The following is a 24458-nucleotide window of genomic DNA, read 5'->3' on the forward strand; positions in this document are numbered from 1 at the left end:
CAGCGAGTCTAACATTCATTAATGTAGCAAATAATTTAAGATTAATATTGTTAAAAAGGAGAACTTCACAAAAGCATTTAATCGTAAATCAAAATTGAATGAAATATCATTTTTATTAAGGCCCACCACGTAAGTCGGCAACAATCAAAATAATAATATAGACCGGCAGCACACCCGTGGATATTTTGATTATCAAATACGCCGGGAGAAACTCAAGAATCACATCATACACCTTTACGGGGAGGAGATGTATCGCAGCATGAAGAAATTTGAAAAGTTGCGTCACCATAGATGTCGTTTGCTAAGTACTCTTGCCTTTCTAAAGAGATGTCGTTCCGAGAATGTTGTTCCAAATTTTGCTAAGGTTATGCATCACATCGATTCTGCAGCAGCTAAGAGAATCAAGAAATGAGCCAGCCTCGCATTGGTAAGTGAGAGAATGCAATTCACCCGCCGGAGCCTTGAGTTTATCTCACAGGAATTACTCAAACTACATTTGCACCTGGCTAGTAAGTTCACTTCTTTTTCCTGGGATTGGATTGATGGTGTCACCGGGGTTCAGCTGATTCCGCCCATAAGAAGGCTACGGGACGTCAAACAGCTAAGTTCTCACATCTCCTTGACAAACCATCTCTGCAGGTTCCGTGCAAGACTGTCATCAATTTGAGTGGCATGGTGTTGAGTGATGATGCGGTCTCGGTTTTGCAGAAAGGTCTCAACTTCGCTCCCACCCCCAAGTTCACTCCGGTTGCAGAAATTGTTAGTGCTGTTGAACAGGTTGCAGCTCGACTTCCGCCAGAATCAGCTGAGGAAATACGTCGTGAAACTTGACGTGCGGTGACGAAATCCAAGCCGATGAAGTCAAATATCAGCAGTAAAGAGAGGGCAGCCATTTGTGATCTGAGGGAGCGCTCTGAAATTGTTGTCTTACCGGCTGACAAAGGCAATGCTACAGTTGTTGTCTCCCATAAGGACTACACTGATAAGATGCAGAGCCTGCTAAATGACGATTCCTACCGGAAGATCAGTGTTGACCCTACAAAGAAGGTGGAGAACAAGACGAGGGCACTTCTCAAGGACGCAGATTTACCGGAGAGTGACGCTAAGAAATTGTTACCCCAAGGTCCGGTACCGCCTAGACTATATGGACTCCCGAAGGTTCACAAAGAGGGGGTACCATTACGCCCCATTGTCAGCAACATCAGGGCACCCACATATTTGTTGGCCAAATACCTGACGGGAATATTAAGTCCTTATGTGGGAAAATGCCCTCATCACATCCGTAATTCCGTGGATTTTGTTAAACGCCTTGATAGCTTCAGGTTGGATGAGTCAGATATCATGGTGAGTTTTGATGTCGTTTCCTTGTTTACGAGGGTACCCCTTCGAGAGTCACTAGAATTGATTAGTCAGAAGTTTGACGAGAAGACCACTGAACCTTTTAGGCATGTCTTGACTTCCATGTATTTTCTTTTTAATGGAGAATACTATGAACAAACGGAGGGAGTCGCCATGGGTAGCCCACTCTCACCAGTGGTAGCGAATTTGTACATAGAGAACTTCGAGGAGGAAGCCCTGTCGTCATCCGTATGGAAACCTACTTGCTTTTTCCGTTACGTGGACGACACGTTCGTCATCTGGCCACATGGTATGGATAAACTCCTTGACTTCCTTACACATCTAAACTCCATACACCCCAACATCAAATTCACTATGGAGACTGAAGCGGAGGGTAAATTACCTTTCCTTGACGTCTTGGTCAAGAGAAGGGCTGACGGCACCCTAGGTCATGGGGTGTATCGGAAGACAACGCACACTGATCTGTATTTGCACGCAGACAGCTGCCACCACCCTTCACAGAGGAACGGGGTACTTAAAACTCTAGTACATAGGGCGCGCACTATCTCTGATGCAGAGAGTCTACCCCAGGAATTGGAACACCTGAGAACTGTATTTCGAAAAAATGGGTACTCAGAGTGGCAGATTCAACGTGCTCTCCACCCAACCACTGCAGCACAACCTGTTGAGATGGATGAAGTCACAAGGGAGGAGGTAGGCACTGCATTTATTTCATACACAGGTGCACTCTCGGGGAAAATCACCCGCATTCTGAAGAAACACCAGGTCGGAACTGTGTTTTGTCCTCCAAATAAAACTCGTGCACTGGTGGGGAGCGCCAAAGATGACCTCGGTTTGACGAAGGCCGGCGTGTACCAGATTCCGTGTCAATGTGGCAAGTCCTATATTGGTCAGACGATGCGTACCGTCGAGGATCGATGCCGTGAACACCAGAGGCACACTCGACTGATGTATCCGAGCAAGTCGGCGGTCGCTGAACATTGTTTGTCGGAAAATCATGCCATGGAGTATGACCGCACGAGGATTCTGGTACAGACGTCGAGATACTGGGACAGGGTTGTTAGAGAGGCCATCGAAATTCGCACCAATGACGACCTCATAAACCGTGATAGTGGCTATAATCTTAGCAAGGCTTGGGAACCAGCGATTGGGTTAATCAAGAGTAAATTGAGCAAACGTATAGTTGTGACGACCACGGCGAACAGAGCCATCACACCGATGTCATCTCAGACGCCGTCGCAATCTGTTCCACCGCGCGACCGTGGCGCGGGGTGAGGACGGCGGAGGGAGCGCGCCGCGGATGGAGGGTATTTAAATCGGCCGCCGCCGCGACCGAACCGGTGGAGGGGGGCGACGGCGCGACGCAGCATGTGGGAAGACGGCGGCGCCAGCTGGTCCCGACTTCGACTCGGCCCTCCAGGAGGCGGAAACAAGATTCGCATGGTTCTACATGCGGAGATGGAGGCCGCCTGCCTCACTCTCCGTGAATCCCTCCGGCAGCACCAGGGCGACGGGCCGGCAACACACCCCAGTCGTGAACAAGCCACGCAAAAAACCTGGCCGAAGAAGATGACCATCAGTCGAGCCACTCAAGCCTCATCAGAAGTCACAGGAGCACCGGCAGCAAAAAAGGACACAAGCGTCCGAACCAAGGAATTCGTAAATCACTGTCACTACCTTGTAGACAAGGAGATCCTGGGCGTCACCAACCCAGACTTGACCGACCGCGAACTCAGTGAACACCAAACAAGCTACCTGAAAAGCAGGGAGCCCGTAAGAAGAAATGTGGAAACACGAGAGGAGCAATACAGAAGAGAGCAAGAGATGGAGCGCGACAGAAGACGCGAAGCCGCCCTTGCCCGCCGTACAGTATATTAAATTACGACAGCCGACGGACGCGAGACAGCAAGGAGGAATTCATGGCAGACGATGCCAGACCAGACACAAGATCAATTGAAAACAATCAATTATTGACAAAATTATTTAATTTGACAGAAAAAATCTACTCACCAGGCAGTGGCGGAACACACACATAAAAGGCAGTTGTAATACAAAATCTTTTGGAGCCAGTGGTTCCTTCTTCAGGCAGAAGGGTTGAAGGGGAAAGAAGGGAGGTGAAGGAAAAGGACTGGAGAGGGCTAGGAAAAGTGGTAGATTTCAGGAAAGCCACCCAGAACTGCGAGTCAGGGGATAATGATGATCTTTGGTTTGTGGGGCACTCAACTGCATGGTCACCAGCACCTGTACAAAGTCCCAATTTTTTCACAATCCAATTTTTTTCCAAGTCTAATACAGTCACTGTCACGAATGATGAGGATGATGATGAAATGATGAGTACAACAAAAACACACAGCCCCGGGCAGAGACAATCCCCAATCCAGCCGGGAATCGAACCCAGGACCCCGTGATCCAGAGGTAGCAACCCTAGTTCATAGAGCACAAGCTGTGCATGCAGGTCAGGGGAGACTTACCATACAGGATGAGAAGGAAAGACAGATTGTTGTTGACTGCAACAGATGAGATTTGAAAATCTGAGAGCTTAAACGTGGAAGAAAGGGTAACATTCAGACAGATATTACTGCTTAAATGTCATGCATGAGTTAATAAGAGTGAAAAGCTAAGTGCATTATAGGTAACAGAGGTGGGATGGGCGGTGGTGAAAAATAGACAGGAAAGACAATGAAAGGTGTAGAAAACTAAAACGGAGTGAAGCAAAGAGTAGTTACAGTGAAGAAATGCTGAGACGTAAGAAATTAATGTTGATTAAGGCCAGGTGGGTGCAAGAACTTAGGACATGTTGCACTGCTAGTTCCCACCTGCAGATTTCTGAGAAACTGGTGTCTGGGGGAAGAACGCAGGTGGTGCCTGTGGTGAAACAGGTGTTGAAGTCATGAATGTCATGCTGTACAGCATGCGATGCAACAGGATATTGTGAGTTGCCAGTATAAACTGTCTGCCTATGCCCATTCATCCTAATTGATAATTAGGTGGTAGTCATGTGAATGAAGAAGGCTGAACAGTGTGTACTTAACTGCTGGTATATGACATGTGTCATTTTGCAGACGGCTCTCCCTTTGATAGTATATGTTTTGACAGTTAGTGGGCTGTTATAGGTTTTGGTGGAAGGGTGCATATGGCAAGTCTTGCAGTGGGGATGACCACAGGGGTAGGAGCCATAGGGTAGGGAAATGGGTGCAAAAGGAGCATGGGGTCTGACAAGAATATTGCAGAAATTGGGAGGGCAATGGCAAGCTATTCTAGATGTGGTGGGCAAAATTTCAGAAAAATGGATTTCATTTCAATGTATGATTGTAGGAAGTCATGGCCCTATCAAAGTAGCTGATTAACACATTCCAGACCAGGATGAAACTGAGTCACCAATGACGTGCTCCAAAGCTGTTTTTGGAGGGATCAGCAAAACCAGGATTGGATGATGGCCCGGTAAATCTGCTTTTTAACTTGGCTGGTGGGGTAATTACATGCAGGGAAGGTTGAGGTGAGAATGGTGGTGTATTGCAGTAAAGAGTCTGCATCCAAACAAATACATTTGCCTTGAACGACAAAACTGTATAGGAGGGAACATTTGACATGAAAAGGATAGCAACTGTCAAAATGTAAGTACTGTTGTTTGGTGGTCAGTTTAATGTGGACGGAAGTGTGTAGGTATCCTTTGGTGAGAACAAGATCAACATAAAGGAAAGTGGCATGGAATTCAGAATAGAACCATGTGATATTGAATTGGGAGAAGGTGTTCAGAGATTTGAGGAATTTTGCCAGATCAGCCTCTCTGTGATTCCATATGGCAAAGATGTCATCAATATAGCTAAACCAAACCAGGGGGTGCTTTGGTCAAGGACCTACTTTCCTTCACACATAATATCCATTGGAAATATCACTTTGCAACCTAGTACCAAAACCTTCCTAACAGCAAACCTGACATTGGACCCCGCCTTGAACAGTTCAGACTATGATCACAACTTGATCCACAACCACTGCCTCAAAATCATCCCTTTCAAGCCTTTCAAGAATTCCCCACATCCAGCATTGCTTCACAACCCTTCCTCAGGTCCCTACAACATGACCCTATCTAACCAGGCTCTGCTTTCCCTAAAAGCTGATGACTCTATCACTATCCTCCTAGCAGACAAAGGGTCTACCACTGTAGTACATGATCAAAAGGAAAATGTTGTTGAAGGTCTACACCAGCTATCTGACACCTCTACACACAGTGTCTGCCATCAAGATAACATCCCTGTGATTCACTCTGACCTGCAGTCCCTCCTGCAGGCCCCTAACAAGGACTAACACCTCAGTCCATAGAACTTTTCACCCCACCCAAATCATGCTCCCCCACCTTTTACCTCCTACCTAAGGTCCACAAACCCAGTCATCCTGGCCATCCTATATTTGCAGGCTCAAAGCAACTACAGAACATGTGCCCATCACACAGCAAAAATACCAACCATTTCCTAGATTATCTGAAATCTGTGCCTGTTCCCCTCCCACCATACCCTCGCTTGTCACCATCGATGCCCTATATACCAACATCCCCCACGTACAGTCATGCTCAAAAGTATCCGAACGTCCTGAATTGCGTTTCGCCTGATTCGCATGCAACCCACATAATGCAGCTGTCTAACAGGTCTTCTAATCGCTCCTTGATACAATCGTTTGACTATTGAAAATGGTTCCAACAAGTCACCACTAGAAAACACTGCTCTGTATCGCAATAACTCAAGAAGTAAAGTAATACCACGATATTACAAGTATCAGGGAACACCTTATCACAGATAAGACTGTCCTTAAGGCTTTTAAGCTCACATTTATTACAATAAATGATATACCTGAAATGTTACCACTCTCAATATTATGTCAGATAGGTATTGCACATAGTAAGTTCGTCGTATTCATGATTTCCTCTTCAAAATAACATACCATACTTATTATTTAACACAAAATGAGATTAAAAATTTAAGTTATTCACGAGCAGCTAGTTGAGAATATGTACGAACTTTAAATGACACGACGAACAGTCTCATTCTGCATATGGATTCAAACCCAGGTCATGTAGACTAAGCAAAGATTTCGTGACTGACGGAAACTAACAGTCATTCCCGATTAGGCATTCAGAGAGTGATATACCTCGATTTTAGACAGTATTAGTTAGCAAATACCAACTTTAAATTACATAACACAAGCATTTTTAATGGACGCGAATGCCTACCCAGCACTTATTGTCCCCGTTAACGAACTACGAGAGATGTTAAATATTAATTCTTAACAAGTAACTTACTTGAATTGCCGTGAGGTAAAGCTTTGTGTTGGACAGGGATTCGAACCCAGAACCTAATCGGAAAGATATCGACGCACAATCAACTGTGACATTTCGGATTTTCTCGGCAGTAGCCAGATGTTTTAACTGAAATGACGAGACGGAACATTAATTTTTTCCTTCCCAGGAATCCAACCCAGCACCTATCACTGTTATATTCTAGAGAAAACGAACGTTAAATATGGGTTTGTTGCACCAGCAGTGACATATGAGCATGTTTGAACTAGAAATAATATGACGAAGAGTTCAGTGCTGACTGGGAATTGAGCTCCACACATACCGTTGTTGACTACACACAAAGAGATGTCAGCTACCGAATTTTTCTTCAGCTCGGAATAGCATCTGGAACTTACAGTGATCTCGCAAATAGTTCTGTGTCTCGCTGGGAGTCAAAAAGGTCACATATCGTTAGTGTTGACAACCAATGAAAATACATTAAAAATCAAAATTATTATCCACCAGCAGATAGGTCTTCTCATTTGGGTTGTTTGGGGAAGGAGACTAGCTAGCGAGGTCATCAGTCTCATTGGATCAGGGAAGGACGGGGAAGGAAGTCGGGCGTTCCCTTTCAAAGGAACCATCTCGACATTTGCCGGGAACGATTTAGGGAAATCATGGAAAACCTAAATCAGGATGGCCGGACGCGGGAGTGAACCAAATGCAAGTCCAGTGTCTAACCACTGTGCCAGCTCGCTCAGGTGTTCCCATGCTAGACCTTGATAATACATAATAAAATCTTTAGTGCTGGGCCAGGATTCGAACCCATTCACAAGCAATATGTGGAGATGTGGAGGTATCTGCAGTTTTGAACAAACAACAAATTGTAGCCGAGCTGTATTGTCACAAAGGGATCAAATTTCGCGTTAAGGGCGGTCTGAGTTGCATTCCCAGTTCAGAACCAATTTTATCGACATACAGAAACTCAGATAAAAGATGGAATAAGTGTCCTGTGATCCTACATAGCATTTGTTTCGTCACTAGAAATAAATAACTAGTATAAGAAAGGTTACTGGTGATAGAGTTTCTACATGTCCCCACTGCAGACTTTATTGTGGTTCAACCTAACGTCTACTTGGTAGAGGAGGAATATCAATTTTAATGTTAATTTCAGACTACAATGCCATTATATCTTCTTCCCTTGGTGTAGCCAGAAGAGAATGGAATCTGTCTCTCCCTATCTAAAATCATCGACAAGTTGGAATCGAACCCAGACCACAGATATACAAGCATATCATCAGTCCAACAGACCACCAAACCCTCTTCTCTGTGGCTCATTTTTCTATCGCAACGCCATTGCGCCACACTGGTTGAGAATTCTGACACAGAGGCTCCCTGTAGTAATTTGCTGAATGTTCAGTAAATTCATTTACTTGGTTGACCGAATCACCATGAACTAGCTGCCTCGGCTACCCAGTGCATACACTCGACTTTATTTTGTAATCACCGAAATAAAATCACAAAACTGCCACCTACACAGAACTGCTAACAGTGTAGGATGCAGAAATTTAAATAGGAAGTGTTTCTTTGTGCTTGAGCTACTCTATTGCGCTATCTCGTTGTTGAAAACATCATGCAGTGGAAATGCGGCATTTCATAAATAAAGTTTTGTATTCCTAGAAACCCAAAATTTTCTTGTCAGCGGCGGGAAGAGGAGTTACCTGTTGTGCAGCATTGTAAGTTTTTCAGCATTGCACTATGAGCCAAAAGTATTTTCTTGTGATTTCCTTATCGATGTTTGATCTGACTGCTTGTAGCTCTTTCACAGAAGGGATGAAAACGGTGCAGTCAGTGAGACTGTAACTGCGAACCATAACAGACACTTTTCGGCAGGTGTCCCTAAACATAGTTACAGAAATGCGAATCAGACGCATTACATATTCCAGGCCATGGCAGCTGCGACTTGGAGACACCAGCTATGGTCACTTCCCAGCCCGCTGTATGATCACATCGGTTCGTCTTCTTCCTGCTGGTACTGTAACTGAGATTTGGCAACAAGGCAATATATGTTCGGCAACTCTGATCGACGAGTTACTTCCTGGTGTACACGGAATTAAGCCTCAAAGTTCACTTGATTTTACCTGTCATTTCCATTGAATAATCTGGGTTATTATCGCTTGAGGCGTAACAAAAGATTGTAAATTTATGGTTTTCAGCCCAGGAAAGTCGTTGCACGTGGAAATTGCAACTAATATCATCCTTTAAATAGCTGTTTATGAGTTTTAGCAACTATAGCTGTCATAAGAGGAACCGAAATCAAATACCTCTTCCCTAGCTCTGTGGTTATGTGCTAACCTGTGAAGGAGTGTCTGTTACTGTTTGTAGTTCCAGTCTCGCTGACAAAATCGTTTTTATGCTTTCTGTGAAAGAGCTACAAGAATTCAGATCAAACATCGATCAGGAAATCGCAAGAAAATAGTTTCGGCTCGTAGTGCAGTGGTGAAAAACTTACAATGCTGCACTACAGGTAACGCCTCTTTCCGCTGCTGACAAGCAAATGTTGGGTTTCTAGGAATACATTACTTTATTTATGAAATGCCACATTTGCATACCTCTTGAGTATGATATAGCATACCAATTAAGCGCAGACTCAATATAAATCTAAGTGAGTAGTGTTTTACTAATTCATGCCAATAGAGATAAACTTGTGTACAGATACTCAGTTTTATTAAAACACGCTTTCATTGTAAGGTTATCATGGGTAGTTTGAATTTTTTTATAGTACAGTGCACAATTTTCATAAGGTTTCTTTTAGTGTTGTCAAAACAATAGTAAACATGAGAGAGAAATTAATCATCAACGATATATGCGAATTCTCTGATATTATCTATAACAGTCTGACAATGCACATGCTGTTTATTGATTACATGCCTGTAGAAAACTAGTTCTGAGTCAAAGCTGTCAAAGAAGGTTTGAAGAAGAATAAAATGTCACTACCACACGACACCTAATGTAGAAAATACTTTTCTGACGTATTTTGGCATGATGCATTCTCCCCATACATAATACAAAAGTTTCAAGATGCATCTGCAGCCTGGCCGTCTATTAAACCTGAAAAGAATAAATTGTTGCAGAAGTTACCCCTTTTTCCACATGCGACTATTTTGGGTTGAGAAATGAAGGGAATTATGTTCAAAGTTCCATTAGATTGGTAACTTCAGCAGACAGCAGAATTGCGTTTAAAAAAATGTAGCATCAAATGTACTCGAACTCGCGACATCTGATCTACGGAGCACGATGCTTACCACTGTGCTACTAAGTGACACTTGAGTACAGCACCTCAAGAAGTCAATAACAACTCCTCCAGAACTTCCGCATTCCACAGTGCTGTGAGATAATGCATATGACTGGATCTAGACTCCTGAGAGACAGACAGTTACAGCTTTTCTTTTGGACTGCACGACGTTTTCGACAAACAGATAGCGCAATAGAGTAGCTCAAGTGGAAAGGAACACTTCCTATTTAAATTTCTTCATCCTACACTGTAGGCAGTTCTGTGTAGGTGGCTGTGACGTGATTTTATTTCAATGATTACAAAATAAAGTTGAACATATGCACTGGATAACTGAGGCAGCTAGTTCATGGAGATTCGGTCAACCAAGTGAATGAATGTACTGAACATGCTGCAAACCAATACAGGGAGGTGCCTGTGTGTCAGAATTCTGATCGTGTGTGGAGCAATGGCATTCTGAGAAGAGGATGTGGTGGTCTGTTGGAATGATAGTAGGTTCATATACATATGAAATGGGTTCGATTCCATCTTGTACCGATGATTTTTGATAGGGAGAGACAGATTCTATTCCCTTCTGGCTGTGCCAAGTGAAGAAGGTGTAATGGCATTGTGGTCTGAAATTCACATTAGTCAAGATATTCCATCTCTACCAAGTAGCATCAGGTTGAACAACAATAAAGTCAGTAGGGGCGCCATGTAGAAGCTCTATCACCAGTAACTTTTATTATTCTAGTTATTTATTTCTAGTGACGAAACAAACGCTATGTAGGGTACAGAACGCTTATTCCATCTTTTATTTTCACTTCTGTATGTCGAGAAAATTGGTTCTGAACTGGGAATGCAACTCAGACTGCCCTTAAAGTGGAATTTGATCCCTTCGTGACAATACAGCTCGACTACAATTTGCTGTTTGTTCAAAACTGCAGATTCTTCAACATCTCCACATATTGCTTGTGAATGGTTCGAATCCTGGCCCAGCACTAAGGTTTTCATTATGTATTTTCAAGCTCTAGCACGAGAACACCTATCTGCTGGCAGATAATAATTTTTATTTTTATTGTATTTTCATCATTGTCAACACTAACGATATCTGACATTTTTGACTCCCAGGGAGACACAGAACTATTTGCGAGATCACTGTAAGTTCAAGGATGCTGGTGGAGAAAAATTCGGTAGCTGATGTCTCTTTGTGTGTAGTCAACAACTATATGTGTGCTGTTCGATTCCCAGCCAACACTGAACTCTTCGTCATATTATTTCTAGTTCAAACATGCTCACATGTCGCTGCTGCTGTAACAAACCCATATTTAACGTTTGTTTTCTCTAGAATATAACAGTGAAAGGTGTCGGTTTGGAGTCCTGGGAAGGAAAAATTAATGTTTTGGCCCGTCATTTCAGTTAAAAGATCTAGATACTGCCGAGAAAATCCGATATGCGCAGTTGATTCTGCTTCGATAACAATCTGATTAGGTTCTGGGTTCGAATTCCTGTCCAACGCAAAGCTTTAACTCAAGGCGTGGCAAATAAGTTACTTGGGAAGAAGCAATATTTAACGTCTCTCGTAGTTCGTTAACAGGGACAATAGATGCCGGGTAGGAAATCCCGTTCATAAAAAATTTTTACATTATTTAATTTAAAGTTGATATTTGCAAACCGAAACTGTCTAAAATCGAGGTATATCACTCTCTGTATGCATAGTCGGGAATGACTGTTAGTTTCCGTCAGTCACTAAATCTTTGCTTAGTCTGCATGTCCTGGGTTTGAATCCATATGCAGAACGAGACCGTTTGTCGTGTCATTTGAAGTTCACACATATTCTCAACTAGCTGCTCGTGAATAACTTAGGTTTTTAATGTCATTTTGTGTTAAATAATAAGTACGGTATGTTACTTTGAAGAGGGAATTATAAGTACGGTGAATGTACTACGTTCATTACCTATCTGACGTAATAATGAGAGTGGTAACATTTTAGGTATGTCATTTATTCTAATAAATGTGAGCTTAAAAGCCTTAAGGACAGTCTTATCTGTGACAAGGTGTTCCCTGATATTTGTAGTATCGTGTTATAACTTTACATCTTGAGTTATTGCGATACAGAGCAGTGTTTTCTGGTGGTGACTTGTTGGAACCATTTTCAATAGTCAAACGACTGTTCTGAGGAGCCATTAGAGGACCTGCTAGACATCTGCATTATGTGGGTTGCATGCGAATCAGGCAAAATGCAATTCAGGTCATTCGGATACTTTTGAGCATGACTGTACATAATCTGTCTGCTGCTGAACATTTCCTCAGTCAGTGCCCACCTGATTCCAAATGTATGACATCCTTCCTACTCATCTTAATCAACTTTATACTAACCAACAACTACTTCACCTTTGAGGGGCAGGAATACAAACAGATCAGGGGTACAGCTATGAGAACCAGGATGGCTCCTTCCTTTGCCAGACTTTTCATGAGTTACTTGAAGGGGGCTTTCCTGGGATCCACAAGTCTTCAGCCCCTGGTTTGGTTTAGATACATTGATGACATCTTTACCATATGGACTCATGGTGAGGCTGACCTGCTAAAATTCCTCAAATCTCTGAACACCTTCTCCCAATTAAATTTCACATGGTTCTATTCCGAATCCCATGCCACTTTCCTTGATGTTGATCTCATCTTCATCATAGGCCAGCTACACACTTCCATCCACATTAAACTGACCACCAAACAACAGTAATTACATTTTGACAGTTGCCATCCTTTCCACATCAAACATTCCCTCCCATACAGTCTTGGCATCCGAGGCAAATGTATTTGTTTGGATGCAGACTCTTTACTGCAATACACCACCATTCTCACCTTGGCCTTCACAGCATGTAATTACCACACCATCCCAGTTAAAAAGCAGATTTCCTGGGCCATCACATCCTATCCTGGTTTTGATCCATCCAAAAAACAGCTTCATTGGTGACTCAGTATTATCCTGGTCTGGAATGTGTTAGCTGCTTTGACAGGGCCATGACTTCCTAAAATCATACCTTGAAATGAGATCCATTCTGTCTGAAATTTTGCCCACCAAATCTAGAATAGCTTGCTGTCACCCTCCCAATCTCCACAATATTTTTGTCAGACCCTACACTCCTTCTGCACCCATCTCCCTACCCTGTGGCCCCTACTCTTGTGCCCATCCCCACTGCAAGACTTGCCCTATGCACCCGCCTACCATCACCTATAATAGCCCTCCCAGGATTGGAATGACTCCTTACCCTCTCCCTTAAAACCCACATCCTTTCGTCTTTCCCTCTCCTTCCCTCTTTCCTGACGAAGCAGCCGTTGGTTGCGAAAGCTAGAATTTCGTGTGTATGTTTGTGTTTGTTTGTGTGACTATCGACCTGCCAGCGCTTTTGTTTGGTAAGTCTCATCATCTTTGTTTATATATATATATATATATATATATATATATATATATATATATATATATATATATATATATATATATATAAAGATGATGAGACTTACCAAACAAAAGCACTGGCAGGTCGATAGACACACAAACAAACACAAACATACACACAAAATTCTAGTTTTCGCAAACAACGGTTGCCTCGTCAGGAAAGTGGGAAGGAGAGGGAAAGACAAAGGGATTTGGGTTTTAAGGGAGAGGGTAAGGAGTCATTCCACTCCCGGGAGCGGAAAGACTTACCTTAGGGGGAAAAAAGGACAGGTATACACTCGCACACACACACATATCCATCCGCATATAAACAGACACAAGCAGACATATATATATATATATATATATATATATATATATATATATATATATATATATATATATATATATATATACTGTCTCTCAAGAAACCCTGTGCAAGAAGACCATCAAGACTTTGATGAAGATAGTGACTGTCTTGCTGCACTCCAGGACTCTCTGGTGAGCAGAAAAAGGACGCCAAGATATCTCAAATTATGCGAATCAGGCAAAATGCAATTCAGGTCATTCGGATACTTTTGAGCATGACTGTACATAATCTGTCTGCTGCTGAACATTTCCTCAGTCAGTGCCCACCTGATTCCAAATGTATGACATCCTTCCTACTCATCTTAATCAACTTTATACTAACCAACAACTACTTCACCTTTGAGGGGCAGGAATACAAACAGATCAGGGGTACAGCTATGAGAACCAGGATGGCTCCTTCCTTTGCCAGACTTTTCATGAGTTACTTGAAGGGGGCTTTCCTGGGATCCACAAGTCTTCAGCCCCTGGTTTGGTTTAGATACATTGATGACATCTTTACCATATGGACTCATGGTGAGGCTGACCTGCTAAAATTCCTCAAATCTCTGAACACCTTCTCCCAATTAAATCGATCAGAGGATGTGAAAGGACAATTTAATGTAGTTAATGGATTTTTTCAAGAAAAACTTTGATCCATTTAGAAAGAGGTGGCTATCATAGCCCTCCTCGGGAGGTATAAGTAGGGGGAAGCAATATATTCGATACCTCATCCAGAAACGCACCCTCTCGAAACCTGGCGAGCAAGCTACACCGCGATGCAGAGCGCCTCTCTTGCAGAGTCTGCCACTTGAGTTTGTTAAACATCTCCGTAACGCTATCACGGTTACCAAATAACCCTGTGACGAAACGCGCCGCTCTTCTTTGGATCTTCTCTATCTCCTCCGTCAACCCGATCTGGTACGGATCCCACACTGATGCGCAATACTCAAGTATAGGTCGAACGAGTGTTTTGTAAACCACCTCCTTTGTTGATGGACTACATTTTCTAAGGACTCTCCCACTGAATCTCAACCTGGTACCCGCCTTACCAACAATTAATTTTATATGATCATTCCACTTCAAATCAAAAAATTGTTAGCCTCATTTCCATAATCTGCCACCACCAAACCACTCCTTTTAATACATCCTCACGTAGTTTTTTTCGAAATTTTCCCGAATTTCTCCACCCTTTAACGTGTTTTGGCAGCAACACAACCACCTAACCTTTATGCACATCATTATCTACCTACATAAGTTCACCACAGGATCAACATAGCCCAGCTCTAACCAACCCTTTTTCGCCTTTTTTCACACCAGATCTCCATTTGCTTTCTAGTTCACCTTTATCTCTCACCATATATTTTTATATTTATTTTCATTTTCATTTCAGCCTCATGTTACACTTTCCACCTTCTAGTACCATGTCACCCTCACAACACCTCCACAACGACCCCATTAAGTTGTATTTACATTCCCTCCGCAAACATGCCTTCGCCCTAGCCAGATTACACTCCCATATTTTATTTTCTCAGGCTTGTCTGACATTAGGCATCACCCCCAAATGCCTCACACTTAAAGTTCCCATCTCTGGCTGCAACCCTTCTTTCCATCAGTCCCTATACCAGTTCCAAACTGAATAATCCATTGCCCTCACCCACCTAATCCTTCACCAACACATCCACTCAGCCAATCAACACACCCATCAACTCCTATCCTTAATAAAAGTCCTCAATCTTTCCACTCCCACATCCACACCGGCTATTCAGATCATCCTCCTACAGGCCAACCGCAAATTAGAACAGCATGCCACCCTTCACCTCAAAAAACTATCCAATCTCCTGGTTTCCCACCTCCGGAAAGGCAACTCACTCACCCTTCACAACCTTTCCAGCAAACCTCAACCTCCTCTCACTGCACACAAACCCAGTCTCTCCCATCTACTCAATCTCCCACTTCCAGCTCCACTCCCTCCAAAACCTCAAAATTCCAATCAATACAATCTGGTACCACAACACCCTAATTCAGTAGTTAACCTTTCCTCCAAACCTCTCTCCCAATCCGAAACCTCTGTCCTATCCAAAGGCCTCACCTTCAGCCCCACTCCCAGATTCAACCAAACAGCCCTTGTCAAAGATTTACTGTCCTACACTCGTACTCTCTGCTGGAAGTATCACTTTGCCACGAAGAAAAATGATCCTAATCCTACTCCTAATGATCCAACTCCCCATGACACTATCCAAATTGAACAATGCCTGGAACAGTTCCGTCCTCTGTCACAGCGGGACCCACCTCCTCTTCCTCAAAATCACCCTCTCCTAACCTCCCAGGAATTTCTGACTTCCAGCCTTGCCTCTCAATCCTTCTTAAAAAACCTTAATCCTACTCCCAACATCACCACTGCTGAAGCCCAGGCTATCCGTGATCTGAAGGCTGACCAATCCATCGTCATTCTTCTGGCGGACAAGGGTTCCACGACTGTGGTACTTGATCGTCAGGAGTATGTGGCTGAGGGACTGCGTCAGCTTTCAGACAACACTACTTACAAAGTTTGCCAAGGTAATCCCATTCCTGATGTCCAGGCGGAGCTTCAAGGAATCCTCAGAACCTTAGGCCCCCTACAAAACCTTTCACCTGACTCAATCAACCTCCTGACCCCACAAACACCCCGCACCCCTACCTTCTACCTTCTTCCTAAAATTCACAAACCCAATCATCCCGGCCGTCCCATTGTAGCTGGTTACCAAGCCCCCACAGAACGCATCTCTGCCTACGTATATCAACACCTTCAACCCATTACATGCAGTCTCCCATCCTTCATCAAAGACACCAACCACTTTCTCGAAAGCCTGGAATCCCTACCCAGTCTGTTACCCCCCGGAAACCATCCTTGTAGCCATTGATGCCACTTCCTTGTACACAAATATTAGGCATGCCCAGGGCCTTGCTGCGATGGAGCACTTCCTTTCACGCCGATCACCTGCCACCCTACCTAAAACCTCTTTCCTCATTACCTTAGCCAGCTTCATCCTGACCCACAACTTCTTCACTTTCGAAGGCCAGACATATCAACAATTCAAGGGAACACCCATGGGTACCAGGATGGCCCCCTCGTCTGCCAACCTATTCATGGGTCGCTTAGAGGAAGCCTTCTTGGTTACCCAGGCCTGCCAACCCAAAGTTTGGTACAGATTTATTGATGACATTTTCATGATCTGGACTCACAGTGAAGAAGAACTCCAGAATTTCCTCTCCAACCTCAACTCCTTTGGTTCCATCAGATTCACCTGGTCCTACTCTAAATCCCATGCCACTTTCCTAGACGTTGACCTCCACCTGTCAAATGGCCAGCTTCACACGCCCGTCCACATCAAACCCACCAACAAGCAACAGTACCTCCATTATGACAGCTGCCACCCATTCCACATCAAACGGTCCCTTCCCTACAGCCTAGGTCTTCGTGGCAAATGAATCTGCTCCAGTCCGGAATCCTTGAACCATTACACCAACAACCTGAAAACAGCTTTTGCATCCCGTAACTACCCTCCCGACCTGGTACAGAAGCAAATAACCAGAGCCACTTCCTCATCTCCTCAAACCCGGAACCTTCCACAGAAGAACCCCAAAAGTGCCCCACTTGTGACAGGATACTTTCCGGGACTGGATCAGATTCTGAATGTGGCTCTCCAACAGGAATACGACTTCCTCAAATCCTGCCCTGAAATGAGATCCATCCTTCATGAAATCCTCCCCACTCCACCTAGAGTGTCTTTCCGCCGTCCACCTAACCTCCGTAACCTCTTAGTTCATCCCTATGAAATCCTCAAACCACCTTCCCTACTCTCTGGCTCCTACCCTTGCAACCGCCCCCGGTATAAAACCTGTCCCATGCACCCTCCCACCACCACCTACTCCAGTCCTGTAACCCGGAAGGTGTACACGATCAAAGGCAGAGCCACGTGTGAAAGCACCCACGTGATTTACCAACTGACCTGCCTACACTGTGAAGCGTTCTATGTGGGAATGACCAGCAACAAACTGTCCATTCGCATGAATGGACACAGGCAGACAGTGTTTGTTGGTAATGAGGATCACCCTGTGGCTAAACATGCCTTGGTGCACGGCCAGCACATCTTGGCACAGTGTTACGCCGTCCGGGTTATCTGGATACTTCCCACTAACACCAACCTGTGAGAACTCCGGTGATGGGAACTTGCCCTTCAGCATATCCTCTCTTCTCGCTATCTGCCAGGCCTCAATTTCCGCTAATTTCTAAGTTCAATTTGCCGCCGCTCATACCTCACACGCGCGTCCATCCGCATATACACGGGCGCAGGCGGACATTTGTGGGGGAGAGGAGTTTGGGCGGATCTCTGCCCAAAATGTCTGCTTGTGTCTGTGTATATGCGGATGGATATGTGTGTGTGTGCGAATGTATACCTGTCCTTTTTTCCCCCTAAGGTAAATCTTTCCGCTCCCGGGATTGGAATGACTCCTTACCCTCTCCCTTAAAACCCAAATCCTTTCGTCTTTCCCTCTCCTTCCCTCTTTCCTGATGAGGCAACCGTTGGTTGCGAAAGCTTGAATTTTGTGTGTATGTTTGTGTTTGTTTGTGTGTCTATCGACCTGCCAGCGCTTTTCTTTTTAGATATATTTTTCCCACATGGAATGTTTCCCTATATATATATATATATATATATATATATATATATATATATATATATATATATATATATATATATATATATACACACACACTCCTGGAAATTGAAATAAGAACACCGTGAATTCATTGTCCCAGGAAGGGGAAACTTTATGGACACATTCCTGGGGTCAGATACATCACATGATCACACTGACAGAACCACAGGCACATAGACACAGGCAACAGAGCATGCACAATGTCGGCACTAGTACAGTGTATATCCACCTTTCGCAGCAATGCAGGCTGCTATTCTCCCATGCAGACGATCGTAGAGATGCTGGATGTTGTCCTGTGGAACGGCTTGCCATGCCATTTCCACCTGGCGCCTCAGTTGGACCAGTGTTCGTGCTGGGCGTGCAGACCGCGTGAGACGACGCTTCATCCAGTCCCAAACATGCTCAATGGGGGACAGATCCGGAGATCTTGCTGGCCAGGGTAGTTGACTTACACCTTCTAGAGCACGTTGGGTGGCACGGGATACATGCGGACGTGCATTGTCCTGTTGGAACAGCAAGTTCCCTTGCCGGTCTAGGAATGGTAGAACGATGGGTTCGATGACGGTTTGGATGTACCGTGCACTATTCAGTGTCCCCTCGACGATCACCAGTGGTGTACGGCCAGTGTAGGAGATCGCTCCCCACACCATGATGCCGGGTGTTGGCCCTGTGTGCCTCGGTCGTATGCAGTCCTGATTGTGGCGCTCACCTGCACGGCGCCAAACACGCATACGACCATCATTGGCACCAAGGCAGAAGTGACTCTCATCACTGAAGATGACACGTCTCCATTCGTCCCTCCATTCACGCCTGTCGCGACACCACTGGAGGCGGGCTGCACAATGTTGGGGCGTGGGCGGAAGACGGCCTAACGGTGTGCGGGACCGTAGCCCAGCTTCATGGAGACGGTTGCGAATGGTCCTCGCCGATACCCCAGGAGCAACAGTGTCCCTAATTTGCTGGGAAGTGGCGGTGCGGTCCCCTACGGCACTGCGTACGATCCTACGGTCTTGGCGTGCATCTGTGCGTCGCTGCGGTCCGGTCCCAGGTCGACGGGCACGTGCAACTTCCGCCGACCACTGGCGACAACATCGACGTACTGTGGAGACCTCACGCCCCACGTGTTGAGCAATTCGGCGGTACGTCCACACGGCCTCCCGCATGCCCACTATACGCCCTCACTCAAAGTCCGTCAACTGCACATACGGTTCACGTCCACGCTGTCGCGGCATGCTACCAGTGTTAAAGACTGCGATGGAGCTCCGTATGCCACGGCAAACTGGCTGACACTGACGGCGGCGGTGCACAAATGCTGCGCAGCTAGCGCCATTCGACAGCCAACACCGCGGTTCCTGGTGTGTCCGCTGTGCCGTGCGTGTGATCATTGCTTGTACAGACCTCTCGCAGTGTCCGGAGCAAGTATGGTGGGTCTGACACACCGGTATCAATGTGTTCTTTTTTCCATTTCCAGGAGTATATATATATATATATAAGACATGTCTGCTTGTGTCTGTATATGTGTGGATGGATATGTGTGTGTGTGCGAGTGTATACCCGTCCTTTTTCCCCCTAAGGTAAGTCTTTCCGCTCCCGGGACTGGAATGACTCCTTACCCTCTCCCTTAAAACCCACATCCTTTCGTCTTTCCCTCTCCTTCCCTCTTTCCTGATGAGGCAACAGTTTGTTGCGAAAGCTTGAATTTTGTGTGTATGTTTGTGTTCGTTTGTGTGTCTGTCGACCTGCCAGCACTTTCATTTGGTTATTCACATCATCTTTGTTTTTAGGTATATATATATATATATATATATATATATATATATATATATATATATATATATACACACCTAAAAACAAAGATGATGAGACTTACCAAACAAAAGCGCTGGCAGGTCGATAGACACACAAACAAACACAAACATACACACAAAATTCCAGCTTTCGCAACCAAGATGTGGGTTTTAAGGAAGAGGGGAAGGAGTCATTCCAATCCCGGGAGCAGAAAGACTTAACTTAGGTGGAAAAAGGGACAGGTATATGCTCGCACACGCACATATATCCATCAAATTTCATTCAGTCTGTTGAAACATTCAGTCAGCATCACTGCCACACTTTATGTTCATCTGAAGTAACATGCAGATATAGAGTTCCCCTGTTTTGAGAATGAGACTATGGCAAACATTCACAAGAGACTGGAGAAGGTGTACAGGGATGACACTGCTGATTGCAGTGCAGTCAGTTACTGGGAAAGCTGATTATCTGGTTGAAATAGGCACACCAACACTCAGGACCTCCCATGCAGCCTGATGATATACATTGTATTCACCATTTGTGTTCATCTGACAAACACACGGCAGGGGATCAATTGTCAGTCCAAATGGGAGTAGGAGATGGGAGTGTGCACAGAATGTTGAGGCAGTTGAAGTTGAAAATGGTTTGCACCAGGTGGATCCTGAGAATATTTATGGCTGACAAAGTTGGGTGGACAACATTGAAACACCTGTCCTACAGCCCTGATCTGACACTATGTGATAATCCCTTTGTAGAATAAGATTTGAAGATAATGACTCCCTTGTGAAGGTTGCTAAAAGTGGCTCAATTGTGCTGGTCCTGACTTTTACCATGCAGTGTAGAGGCCCTAATTCCATGGTGATATAAGGCAGTTGAAAGGAATGGAGGCTATGTGGAAAAATTACATTTTGCTTCTCAGGAATGTATCAACATACTGCAAAAATATAAAAGATATGGAAAATAGATTGAATGTTTAAACAACACTGGCATTTCTTTAGGAGTGACCTTCATTTTACCTGCATTTTGCTTTCATATATTATATATTTTCATAATTCATATACTAATGAAAATATCTAAATAATTGAGATGCTAATAAATATTGTTAACACTTTGGAATCTACTAGGCCTGTAACTAATTATAGCTCTGCACAATTGTTCTTTACTCATCCAAGTAAATAACTAACTAAATGGAAATTCCACAAGGGAAACAATACATAAAAAGCAAAAAATTGGAACTTGCTGCTGCTCACCAGCAGATAAATATGAATATTAGCTCTGACTTTTTATAATTACATATATGTCATCTGACATTTATGTCTGTTGTCTACAATTAATTTTTTTTTGTTATTGTTGTATAAAGAAAGAATTTTTCAAGCACAGCTGTGTGTGTGTGTGTGTGTGTGTCAAAGAAGTCAGACTGAATAAATGAAAAGCACATAACAATCAGCTGTCTTTATCTTTTCTGTATATGTTGCAGTATATTGGCCATACACTGACTACATCGTGCTTCCAGCATTACGTATTTGCCTGTTGGTTTATCTGTCCTTGGCCCACAGGCGTTTCTCATCTGAGACTATTTACAAATATCCCAAGGGCTTCCCATGTTGTGGGTGTGATAGTGTTTACAAAGAATTTGTTGACACACCGATTGTTACAGGCATCACCAGGGGACACCATCCACACTCTGCAGCAGCATGCATATCTGCAAAATGGTGGTGCTGTTATTAAACAACCAATTTCCATCTGCTGGTCATGTGGTCATCAAAGTCCCATGATTATCCTGCCACCTGATGGATATTTAAGGTGGAGCACAACTTCCAGCAGGCAGCTTTCCGTCACTTGTTCAGTTCCAGGGCAGGAGGAGGCTGCACCTTGCAGCCCATCAGTTAGCACTTCATCAAGACAAACTCAGATACTTGCATCCGCACTGCCATGCCACACCATACCACATTCAGCTCTGTGCTGTCTGTGTGTTTCACCATCTACATGCCACGAAGTTGCACCATAGTGCACTGCAGACCCACTAAGCCTCACTGCACTGAACTATGGTTGTCACTTCAACAACTACCAAGAATGAGACTCCACAGTGGGATTGGTAGAACAGCAGCAGACTGTTTCTGTTACTCTTATGTGATCATGGACAATCATTCAGATGTCAGGAAGGACTAAACTTTATTGTAAACTTGAGCTATGAATAAAAGTGTTCTTAGTTGGAACCTGGAAAACATTATTCAGTGTAGTGTGCATTGCCCATAATGGGTTTCAACACACGTTTATGGAACTGTTGTTCAATTTAGAGTTTCTTAAAACAATAACATATTGTACACATAAAAAGAAAAACTATAGGCACCTGTTTGGAATATGTAAAAATATATTATTCTGACATGTACTTCAGATGATCTATGTGGGAGTACCAGAATGTGACATTGAGAACTTTCGTCAAAGTACCTAATCAGGTAGAAGGAACACAAGTTCTGAAAGCTAAGATTGTTATTCCCAGCTTGAAGTATTTCTAGCAGCAATAAAATAAATGTCATCTGTTTAAGGTATCTGTTGGTCATCCACAATATCTCAAATTTTAACATTTTTCAAATTGAAATGAAATATTTGAATTTAATCTCAAAAATCTGTGCACTTTACAAGCAATATTACTTACATATATATGTACCATCATATTTATATAATGATGACTGACATGTGTAGACAAAAATTGACCAACTCTGAGAATTTCTGTCAAGGGGCAGTAATTGACATCAGTCTTGAGACTACATCATATATTGAAAAAGAGACTAATAATTATACACAAACACAAAGCTCTTAAAATACTATCTTGTTATTTCAGTAAATAGCTTACCTTGCCCAAAACCCAATGCTCCATATATACCTAAATAGAGATCCCTTTTGGTGGTGTCTGAAGTGTTAGCAATATAATCTGCATCATTTGACCAGACAGAGAGCCAGAAATTTGTACCAATTGAAAATGCTTGATACAAAACATTAAATAATATTGTGGCCAATGATAGAAAGATGCTCACAGCTTTCAAGTAATGAGAGTAAACTGCCCATTTCACCTGGAAAGATACAGTTTATTTTACACAGTGCACGGAGACATGATAATTTGTTTGAAAATTAATCGATATTAATTAATTATAAATGTATGACAGTATCATTGTTAACAATGAACAAAATATCAAAACAACAAGCAACATTATAATAATAGAAATTCCAGGAAGGAAACAAGAACCAAAATGAAGAATTGTAACCACTCACCTGAATATGGTTCATGTGTTTCGTGTAAAAACATACAACAGTTTTCTAGTTCAAGAACACACACACACACACACACACACAAACATACAGAACCTACACTCACTCCTATGCAGGTGTAGTGATACTGGCTGATTATTAGTTGTTGCCAAGTGTGACAGGAGTCGTGTTAGAGTAGATATGTACAGATGTTTGGAAGGAGTAATACATATAGGAGAAAGTACAGTTGTGGAAGATAATGGGAAATGAAGAGGAGGAGAGAAATGGCTGTCACAGGCAATAGTAAAATGGGGACTAAAAATAATGACATTCACAATGCCCCCGCCCCCCCCCGCCCCCCCACACCGCCACACACAAACAAACAAACAAACACACACACACCTATATATATATATATATATATATATATATATATATATATATATATATATATATATATATATATATATATCTAAAAACAAAGATGATGTGACTTACCAAATGAAAGTGCTGGCAGGTCGACATTTGGTAAGTCACATCATCTTTGTTTTTAGATATATTTTTCCTTCGTGGAATGTTTCCTTCTATTATAACCATATATATATATATATATATATATATATATATATATATATATATAGAGGGAAACATTCCACGTGGGAAAAATATATCTAAAAAGAAAGATGATGAAACTTACCAAACAAAAGCGCTGGCAGGTCGAAAGACACACAAACAAACACAAACATACACACAAAATTCTAGCTTTCGCAACCAATGGTTGCCTCGTCAGGAAAGAGGGAAGGAGAAGGAAAGACAAAAGGATATGGGTTTTAAGGGAGAGGGTAAGGAGTCATTCCAATCCCGGGAGCGGAAAGACTTACCTTAGGGGGAAAAAATGTCTGCCTGTGTCTGTGTATGTGTGGATGGATATGTGTGTGTGTGCGAGTGTATACCTGTCCTTTTTTCCCCCTAAGGTAAGTCTTTCCGCTCCCGGGATTGGAATGACTCCTTACCCTCTCCCTTAAAACCCATATCCTTTTGTC

General features: G+C 43.4%; 1 protein-coding gene across 1 annotated transcript in view; it reads right to left on the reverse strand.

Annotated features, from left to right (window-relative positions):
* Window positions 1-24458, reverse strand: part of LOC126092472 (multidrug resistance-associated protein 1-like) — a 409434-nt gene that overhangs the window by 103388 nt on the left and 281588 nt on the right. The window contains exon 21 of the mRNA XM_049908086.1: window positions 23024-23240. Within this exon, the coding sequence (XP_049764043.1) occupies window positions 23024-23240 (217 nt within the window). The remainder of the gene's footprint in view (window positions 1-23023; window positions 23241-24458) is intronic.

The sequence above is a fragment of the Schistocerca cancellata genome, chromosome 7 (genome assembly GCF_023864275.1).
Source record: "Schistocerca cancellata isolate TAMUIC-IGC-003103 chromosome 7, iqSchCanc2.1, whole genome shotgun sequence".
Classification (NCBI taxonomy): Eukaryota; Metazoa; Arthropoda; class Insecta; order Orthoptera; family Acrididae; genus Schistocerca; species Schistocerca cancellata.